Genomic DNA, 10,124 nt, shown 5'->3' on the forward strand with positions numbered 1-10,124 from the left:
CTCTGACGTTCCAAACAGATGTACACACGACTCCCGTAATACTGCCAACGTGAGGGCTTCCCCAGAGTTCTGAGGCTTCCCCTGCCTCCATAAAAAGCAGAGGGAGGAGCGAGGGAAATGACCCCAATGAGAGCTTTAGTTTCTTTGTAGGTACAATTGAGCTTTTGAATGAAAAGCCTGGAGTCCTTTGTCACTTAAAAATGAGAGCAAATTTCAAACACCTTTTAGGGGTTCAGAGTTTTAGTTCTGCCAGAGCCGTGGAAAGTTCGAAAGCATGGAGCTGAAAAAGAGTTTGGGAGACCACAAGCATGCTCGACTCTAAAATGCCCCCTTTTCAGAGGACGACGGCATTTCTGCTTTCTGTAAGGCAGCCACCTGCCAGGGAGTGGTCGGCCTGCCTGGGCCATTTGTGGGTCACAGCACAGCAGGGGCTGGGTTTGGTTCCTGTCCCAGGCAGGCACCCACACTTGGGCAGCTGGCCGAGGAAGCACCCAGTCCAGGGCATTATGCGAGGGCCGCTGGGAAAGAGGGAAAACCGAAGCAGGAAGAGAAGGCCTGCAAGGGAGCGGGCTGTACTGTGCAGTCACCGTCTAGAGGAGGTGGCAGCCCATGCTCAATGGGCTCCACAGATAACCAGCGAGAGCCCAGCCTCGCCGCGGCATTCGGGGGTTGCCTAGTACTCCCTCAGGCTGAGCCCCGGGAGGACGGTGGTAACATCTGAACAGTAAAAGTGAAAAGTTTCCAGGGCCGCAGTGTGCCACCAAAGTGTCATCGGGTCCGGTCCATGCTCTGGGCCCCAGGGCAGTACGGCAGGTGGGGCGGGGAGGGCAGGTTTCCCTTGGGACTGCTCACAAAGCCAGCGCCCCGGGGAGCAGGCGGAGAGGAGCACGCAGACCAGTGCCCTTGCAGCGGGCAGCCTGCTGGGAAGCCACACGTCTCCTCTCCAGACCCCTTTGTGTGTACTGGGGAGCAGGGAGGGGCGATAACCAACCTTCAGTGAGGTAGTTAGAGTCCTCCCTGGTCCATCGGCTTTTCCCCCTTGGAGCCCTGAGAAAAAACAAAACAATGAACTCCCTCGCTCATTCACTCAGTAGGTGCCATTGAGCACGTACTTGGTGCCCAGCCCAGATTTAGGGACCAGGGACTTGGCTAGTGAACAAACCCAAGTCTCTGTCCCCATGAAGCTTATGTTCTAGCAGGAGAGGACAAGGAATAGTAAGTATGTATGTTGATATATCAAAATGTGTATCACTTTCATTACATCTTACATGTAATCATACATTCTTCTCTGAGGGCCCAGCCAGTCCTTCTCATCGCTCCCCAAGCCCACCTCCCCCACACTCATAAACCACAGAGCCCATTTTCATTTGTTAGGAAGAAATGATTTAGTTAGAAAGAAGAGAAACGGTGAACTTGTCTGTAGATTTAGTCTTGAATAATTTTGCACTGCCAACACTTCTAGGGCTTATTTAAACCAAAACAAAACAGGGGCACCTGGGTGGCTCAGTGGGTTAAAGCCTCTGCCTTCGGCTCAGGTCATGATCCCAGGGTCCTGGGATCGAGCCCCGCATCGGGCTCTCTGCTCAGCGGGGAGCCTGCTTCCTCCTCTCTCTCTGCCTGCCTCTCTGCCTACTTGTGATCTCTGTCAAATAAATAAATAAAATCTTAAAAAAAAAGATTTTATTTATTAATTTGACAGAGACACAGCGAGAGAGGGAACACAAGCAGGGGGAGTGGAAGAGGCAGAAGCAGGCATCCCGCTGAGCTAGGAGCCCGATGATTCGGGGCTCGATCCCAGGAGACTGGGATCATGACCTGAACAGAAGGCAGCCGCTTAAGGGCCTGAGCCACCCAGGTGCCCCTAAAATCTTTTTTTTAAGATTTTATTTATTACGGGGCGCCTGGGTGGCTCAGTGGATTAAACCTCTGCTTTCAGCTTGGGTCGTGATCTCAGGGTCCTGGGATCGAGCCCCACATCGGGCTCTCTGCTCAGCGGGGAGCCTGCTTCCTCCTCTCTCTCTGCCTGCCTCTCTGCCTACCTGTGATCTCTGTCAAATAAATAAATAAAATCTTTAAAAAAATAAGACAAAACAAAAATTAACAAAACAAAAAAACCTACTGGATTTTCTCCACGCAGATGTCCCCTGGAAGCAGGACTGCATAGTAGCAGCAAAGTGACAATACACGAGTGTGACGAGGGATCCGAGCCCCTGGGCTTCTGGGATGCTTTAGGAAGGAGAGATAGGAAAGCCTACGACTGCATGCTTCAAGGTAATAGAACATTCCGTTGCCTTCCGTCACTAATTTAGTCAATACATGTTTATTGAGCCTGTACTATGTACAACACCCAATGAATTAGACCTAGGCTAGGTCCTCATAGGCCTACAACACAATAAGGATGCTAAATAATATGCGAGACAGGTATAATGCCAAATAAAACTTTCTGTGGGTCATAAAAGAGGTAAGAATGAAGGAGGCTGACAGTTGAAAAAAGAGGTTCCGCCAGGAAAATTGTGCGTGGCCCCATAGAAGACGCGGCATTTAAACAGAGCCTTGAAGGTAAGCGTGACTTGAAGAGAGGGAAGAAGATTCCAGGAGACCAGTTGAGCAATGACACACCATGACCCTGTGGAACCAGATGCTTTTGGTTTGGCCAGCGTCCTCGGCGCTGGGACGTAATGGAGTTCAGCAGAGAGAAGTTGAAGAAGAAAGTCGGTCCCTTATAATCACCTCTCTCAAAGATAACCAGAATTAACATTTCTCTGTGTGATCCATACATATCTGTATTGAAGAAAATTTTGGATAGCACTATACAGTTTTATACCCTGATTTTCCCCTTTATTATGAACAATTTCTCAAGGTGTTCATTAGACTTCTGTGGCCACAGGGTATTCCATGAAGATGGTATATTGCCATTTTCTACTTAACCTCTTTTAGTTTGATTTTAGAGAGCGGTTTCCAATTTTTCCTCATTATACAACAAATGTGAATAAATTTAAAATAAGTATCTGCATTTATTTCTAGTTAATTTTCTAGATACAGAACTGCCCTGGTAAAGGTAGAAAAGCTTTAGAGTACATAGCAACAAGGTGCCCCAGGACATTGGCACCAAGTTCCCTTCACACCAGCAATATTATACATACAATATACATATACACGGACTGTGCATTTCCCAGTACAGTCAGAGACTCGGTAGGTCACCTTTTCCTCTTGGCCAAATTTAGTGGGGCAAACTGATATCTAAGCACTGTTTTAACTTAGTATTTTAAATTGGAAATACTGTGAAACGCTTTAATTTTTTTTAGTCATTTGTATTTCTACTTTGGTGAATGTTTTAGTTTTGCCTTTTGCACAATTTATTGAGATATTTATCTTTATTATATTCTTTTATATACTAAAGATAGTAGCAGGTTTCCATATTTCTCATGTTGTCACCTGCCTTTTCATTTTGTTTGGGTTTTTTTTTTCCTCTGGCAATGAAATTTTTCATTTTTGTACTGTCAACACATAACTCCCTTCTCTTTTCATTATTTCCTTTAGAATTATGATTAAAAAGGCCTTCCCACCTTCAAGTTCAGATAAATCTTACCATCCTTGCACTAATTTTTGGATTATTTTATGTTTTATGTTAATTCTCCAATCCATCTAGGATGTACTTCTGTGCATATTTTGGCTTCAGCTTTGTTCTCTTTTCTTTTCAAAGATCCTGGAAATTTTAACTTCACACCCCGCCTGTTCATCCTCAGCAGTTCCTCTGGTGATTTCGCAGCCACGGAATTCATGTACCCTGCCCGAGACCCCTCCGTGGTCAATTCCATGCCCTTCCTGCAGGAAGATCTTTATAGTGCCCCGCAGCCAGGTATGGCTGTGGAAGGGGACATCGCACCCTGAGCCGCAGAAGATGCACCTTCCAAAGAGCCTTTTTATTTGAAGCTCATATTTAGTAAACAGTTTTTATTTGCCAAGTACACTGGCAAGAAACTTTATATTACCTCATTTCATCCTCACACCTACCCCCAAAGGAAGGGCACATCAACCGTACATTACAGCCTAAGAAACTGAGACCCGGTTACCTAACTAACCCAAATAGGTTGGTTAAGAATAAGCTGAGAGGTCGGGAATCCATGCTGTTCTTCCAGGCTCCCCTCAGTCTTGTTGCTTCATGGTCTGCAATTGGCTATCAAGTTTTCATTCAAGACAGGAAGAAGGGGTAGGGAAAAGGGTAGGGATGGCCATGTCTCTCCCTTTTATCAGATAAAGCAAAAGCTTTCCCAGAAGCCCCGGCTGTCTTCTGCTTACATCCCATTGGCTAGAGCTCTGTCACATGACCACCCTCTGCTGCAAGGGAGCCTGGGAAAGTGAGTGGCCGGGGAGCAAGGGAGTCAGAGCACCAGCTGAGTCAGCCAAAGAACTGTGCCTGCCAAGGCTGGAGGGTAGGGCTGAGGTTCTTGCCCATGTCTTCTGATCCCGAGGTCAGGGCTGTATCTACTTGACCTCCACCTCAAGACAGAATCTCTGTGCTCTTGTTCTGGTTGGGACAGTCACCAGAGAGTGGGCTACATGCATGGACCCTCCAGCCCTCCTGCAGTCAAGTCTTGGGGCTTTTCACATGTGTCGTGTGCACAGCATCCTGAAACGCACATTAGGGAGGGACTTAGGTCAGGCAGACCTGGCAAGTGCGAGAGCCCCTTGGCCATATGGAGTAAGAGCGTGACCACTGGATGAGAAGAAGCGAGGAGGAAGAGGCAGAACACATCTACTTACAGCCTGCTTTTCTCGCAAAGAACCCTGAACTTGGTTGCCTACGATGCAGTCACACGTGGGGCATGGACATCAGTGACCTATAGAGCAAGGGAGATGCACTCTCCAGTTTGTAAACTACTCTCAGGAGATACACAGTGCTCACAAGCCCCCAAGTGGCACGTGAGCTGTTCCTCTGCTCAGCTCGCTGCCGGTTCCAGAAGGGCTGCTGGCAGGCCTGCAGCTGAAGAGGGACAGGAGAGAGGATGCGGGGAGAGGGAAGGGAAGAGGCCAGCATCACAGATGCCACCTCTGTGCCCAGAGGCTTGTTCTGATCAAATGTTCAAAGGGCTGAGGCATCACAAACACCCTTTGGCCCGTGCCAAAGGTATTCTGCCCGCCTGACAAAAGCAGTAGGGAGGGAAGACCTCCATTGGGTTTGGGGAAGAGTGAACTGGAAGCATCCGAGGAGGCCCTGATTGTCTGCTATGTCCTTGCCCTCGCAGCTCTTTTCCTGGTTGACAATCACCATGAGGTGTACCTCTGGCAAGGCTGGTGGCCCATTGAGAACAAGATCACCGGTTCAGCCCGCATTCGCTGGGCCTCCGACCGGAAGAGCGCCATGGAGACAGTTCTCCGGTACTGCAAAGGTGAGGGTCACGGCGCAAGCTTGAACCACCGTGTGGGGGTCTTGATACGGCCTGGCAGACAGTGATGAAGCCAAGTAATTTTGTGAGGCTTCTTAATTTTGAGATTAGTGTGTTCTTGGCTATCAGCCTGAATGAGAATTCATTTTTCTCTTTTAGATAACTGGGCCATCTAAGTTGCTACCCTCAAGGTCAAAGACTACATTGTAGAATACCCTGGACTGGTTAAAACCCTTTTGCCCTGGGAATGAACCATGCTGAGGACATGAGGGCCTCCTCCTACCCCTACCCCCCCATACCACGGAGCGTCACACTGTCTGAGAGTGGAAAGCTCCCCCGCACAGGCTGGAGAGCCAATGGCAACCTTTTTATTATTCACTATTATTTTTAGTATTATATCTTAAAAAAAGAAATCTGTAGTGAACTCATGGCTTTTTACTATACCATCCACCTAAAATTTATAGCATTTTTTATGAAGTGAAAAATGCCCTTAGTTTCTTATCTTAATTTTTCAGGTTTCATGGATTAGTTTCACTGAGTTTGTACAGCCGATTCTCTCTTGAAAAGCTTGTCAGTAATAAGTAACACATTTCCACCCAATGTTTAAGTTAGAGTGGCTTATAAAATGCTGTCATTAGCTGTTTAACTGTCATTGAACCTACGGCTACATCAGGAAGGCAGAGGCATTCTCTACAAGTGAGCACAGGAGAAAGAAAATGTCTTACCCAAAAGCCATGGAGACAGGCTTTCTCCCATCCAGAGTTCTAGAAGCATTTTGTCAGACTCAGGTCAATTACCTGCAGTTTTATGCATCATTATATGCATGAAATTGACATTTTGTATAAACATCATCCATGTGTTATTATGAACTACTCATAACTTGCATTTTAACCATAAGGGAGCCAAACAAGAAAAGCTTTCAAAGAAAATCAAAGAAAGCCCATTTCTTCAGACCAAACCCTGGGTGTACTGACCTTGCCTTCTGTGTACCTACAGGAAAAAATATCAAGAGGCCGCCCCCCAAGTCTTACCTTATCCATGCTGGTCTGGAGCCCCTGACCTTCACCAACATGTTCCCCAGCTGGGAGCACAGAGAGGACATCGCCGAGATCACAGAACTGGTGAGCGCGCTTTCTCTCCCCGTGAAGGTAGTTCCCCGCTGTTGAGGTTGTGGGTTGACTTTACCTTGGGGAAAAGCATCAATTGCATTTTCAAAATAGGAAAACATTTTTCCTTTTACAACACATTAATGAGTCTACATAGAATTTGATCAGGAATAGAAGAAATCATCTGAACTATTTTGGTTAATTTGCTATACTTGGTGCTCAAGTTAAAAGAACTTAAAAGCAAAGGTGGGGACGCCTGGGTGGCTCAGTGGGTTAAAGCCTCTGCCTTTGGCTCAGGTCATGGTCTCAGGGTCCTGGGATCGAGCCCTGCATCGGGCTCTCTGCTCAGTGGGGAGCCTGCTTCCTACTCTCTCTCTGCCTGCCTCTCTGCCTACTTGTGATCTCTGTCAAATAAATAAATAAAATCTTAAAAAAAAAAAAAAAAGCAAAGGTGACCTTAATTACTCTGCAGAATATACATAAGTAAAAGCTGCCATCTTTTCCTTCTATTAGCTAAAAATCTGTCGCTTTTCAAGGTCTGTATAAGGCACAACAAAATGCTCTTGTTTTAGACATTAACCTTGTGTTAGAGGAGACATGAAATAAACCCGTGATGGATTAACCTGCTCAAATAACAGAGTGAAAGAATGTATCGTGAGTCATTCCCGATAAGTAGTGTTAATAGCCCATTAATAGTCTTTAATGACACCAGCTGGTGTTAGCACACGAAGCATTTATCATAACCTTTATTTGCTAAAACATACTATTAACTATAACGTCATAATTTCCAACCACATAGGGAAAAAAAAAAAGCTTAGTACAACTTTGTTGAATTTCTTAAGTTATGAGTTTTTTACATTGCTAGCAGTAGGAATTCCAAGGGTTTTTTTTGTTTGTTTTTTGTTTTGTTTTGCTTTGGTAAGGAAATAGGTTTGTTCCATTTCAGTTTTCTTACTGTGTAGGAGAGCTGCTGTTCCAGGGGAGAGATCATGGTATTTTATGGAAGGTCTGAACAGGTTTACAGAAAGAGAGTTCACTGCTGTTTACCAATGGATATTTAGTGCAAGTGCATGTTTGTGCAAGCGGCCCTGCTGAGCCTCACCTCTCTCTGGAACCAAATGGACTGGGTCTGCATGGGGAGGAGCCTACAGTCCTGGCAGAGGGCTCCATTCGCTGTAAATGTGCAGTCCACACTAGGGACGACGTGTACGGTCATGGCCTCCTGCAATCTGCGTTGAAGGCAGTAATCCCCCTGTTGCCTGCATCCGCTGGAGGTCCCGGGGCGGCAGTGGACTTGGAGCATGGTGTGCAGACACCAACCTGTAGTAATAACCCGAGTGCCAGGTGCATGCTGTGCGCCAGGCACGGCTCCAAGCTCTTGACGTGTATTTTCTCATTTATTTTCACAGTAGTCTATTAAGATGCATCTTCGTGTTATCCCTGTTTTTCCAGGGAAGGATCGAGGCACAGAAACCTGCCATAGCTTGTCCCTGGTCTCAGATGCAGGCTTGCTCCAAAACCCCCTCCGTGATCACTAGTCTGTACCATCATCGGTGAATCTGGCAGCACCGTTAGTCATTCATTCCCGCCACTTAGAAGGAGGGAGCCAATCTGGGATTCCAGGTTTAACACCAGAAGATCATTTACATGGAATAACCTGTTCAAATTATATGCACAGAGTGGTTTTTGTTGTTGTTTTTAATCTAGATTCAACAGCATATTCTAGATGCATTTTCTTACCTTTTTCTATTCCAGATTGAGAAATGATAGTAGAGGATATGATTCCTTTTAAGGTTATTTTTAAAGACTTTTAAACAAATTCCATTATTTGAATGTTTCTAGTGTTCATAGAGTTCAAATTTAATAATCTTATGCCATAATTCACTCATGTGATTGGTCCCTAAACGTTTTTCCGAGGCAGCCCCAAGGCAGGATTTATTTGGTAGGGGTGGGGAGACATCTAAAAGTCAGGAGGACTGTGAGGCTTTGGGCAATTCCTTTCCATGTCAGAGCCTGCTTCCTCCCCAGCGAGCCCCTGGGGCTGGGGCGCAGAGCAGCCAATGGGGCTGTATGTGCACAGGTGCGCGGGAACATCTGTGCACATGCAGGGCATGAAGTTCTCTGTGCTCCCTCCTCCACTTCTCTAGGATACGGAAGTTTCCAATCAAATCACCCTTGTGGAAGATGTGTTAGCCAAACTCTGTAAAACCATTTACCCCCTGGCCGATCTGCTGGCCAGGCCACTGCCCGAGGGAGTTGATCCTCTGAAGCTTGAGATTTATCTCACAGATGAAGACTTCGAGGTAAGCTGGTCTTCCTGGGGGCTGGCATTTAAGCACTCCGAGGGCTTGGCTGGGAGTGCTCGTCCTCACCCACGGGGCGATTCTCCCCATTTTGCAGTTTGCACTAGACATGACAAGAGAGGAGTACAGCGCACTGCCTGCGTGGAAGCAGGTGAACCTGAAGAAAGCGAAAGGTCTGTTCTGAGCGGGAGAGATGCTGGAGGAACCTCTGTCGTCACTTTCAATACCATTGGACCAGGGAAATGGGTATTTTTTTTTTTTTCTTGGACTGGTATTTAAAAAAAAAAACACACACAACAAAGATTTTTTAAATCAGGGTTTTCCAAAACCTGAAGTGATCAGCTCTACTGCTTGTCCCGGATTTGTGCATTTTGTAAATGTTTAAGAGAGCCCTTTGGAAACTCTCTTTCCACGATTCAGCAGGTGATGTTAATAAAGGCGTCCCCCACGTGCACATGCGCGGTGGTTCCCGCGCTGCCCGCCGCGTCCGGTGGGCTGCCTACCTTTTTTTGGAAGCAATTCTCTTTCTAAAGTGTTATTTTGATAGTTTGTGGGTTCTAAAATATATATATTTATATAAACACCATATAAATCAAATACGTATTTAACAAAGCAGTATGTATCCATTCACTCTTACGATTTGTTTTTCTTTTGGTGTCAAAATAATTTTAAAAGGTAGATGGAGTCGCTTCTGTGGCATTAGCTCGGGCACCCCTCCGTATTTTCACACACGTTCAGAAACGTCTCCTTCAGCATTAGGTCTGACTTGTTCTGAGTGCTGCTTCTGGTGCTAAAATGAACAAATGAATTTGTACTTCCTGGCATGGGCTCTGAAGACTCTGTGCGAATCCACCTCTCTACCTTAATATCTCCCCGAAATGTATAGTGCCTTGTTTTTATGTACAGTTTATATACAGAAAAGTTTGCTCTGCATTTTTTGATGATGGTTTGGAACAATTATCTCCAATTTTACTCTCAAATAGTAGAAAGGAAAAAAAAAATCTCAAATTTCTAACACCTATTGTAAACATGAAACATGTCATTTTGCGATACAGAACTCCAAAATAAAAGCTTCAAGAATAAACACAGTAATTGATTGATTCACATTGGATCCCAGGCATGGTCCTTTCTGAACAATGTGGGGTTTTCTTTGTAAATGTTAACCTAGTATCAGTATTTTGCTATGAAATATTAACCACTATAACTTTTCATTTAGTTTAGGGCCAGATTTTTTAATAGGGTCATATAACTGAATAGACTTTGGACCTGTAACATTCGTTCTGAGTATTAGACTAAAGATGGGTTTTTGCAAATCATCCCTCAACAGA

At 45.5% G+C, this 10,124-nt stretch overlaps 1 protein-coding gene across 1 annotated transcript in view; it reads left to right on the plus strand.

Annotated features, from left to right (window-relative positions):
* The window catches only part of LOC111155583 (supervillin), a 91,818-nt gene extending 81,918 nt beyond the window's left edge, over window positions 1–9,900 (plus strand). The window contains exons 28-33 of the mRNA XM_022515830.1: window positions 2,138–2,271; window positions 3,704–3,859; window positions 5,247–5,390; window positions 6,384–6,508; window positions 8,641–8,796; window positions 8,894–9,900. Of these exons, the coding sequence (XP_022371538.1) occupies window positions 2,138–2,271; window positions 3,704–3,859; window positions 5,247–5,390; window positions 6,384–6,508; window positions 8,641–8,796; window positions 8,894–8,980 (802 nt within the window). The 3' untranslated portion in view covers window positions 8,981–9,900. The remainder of the gene's footprint in view (window positions 1–2,137; window positions 2,272–3,703; window positions 3,860–5,246; window positions 5,391–6,383; window positions 6,509–8,640; window positions 8,797–8,893) is intronic.
* Window positions 9,901–10,124: the final 224 nt, after the last annotated feature.

This window comes from Enhydra lutris, unplaced genomic scaffold (genome assembly GCF_002288905.1).
Source record: "Enhydra lutris kenyoni isolate GAN:26980312 unplaced genomic scaffold, ASM228890v2 scaffoldscaffold42, whole genome shotgun sequence".
Taxonomy (NCBI): Eukaryota; Metazoa; Chordata; class Mammalia; order Carnivora; family Mustelidae; genus Enhydra; species Enhydra lutris.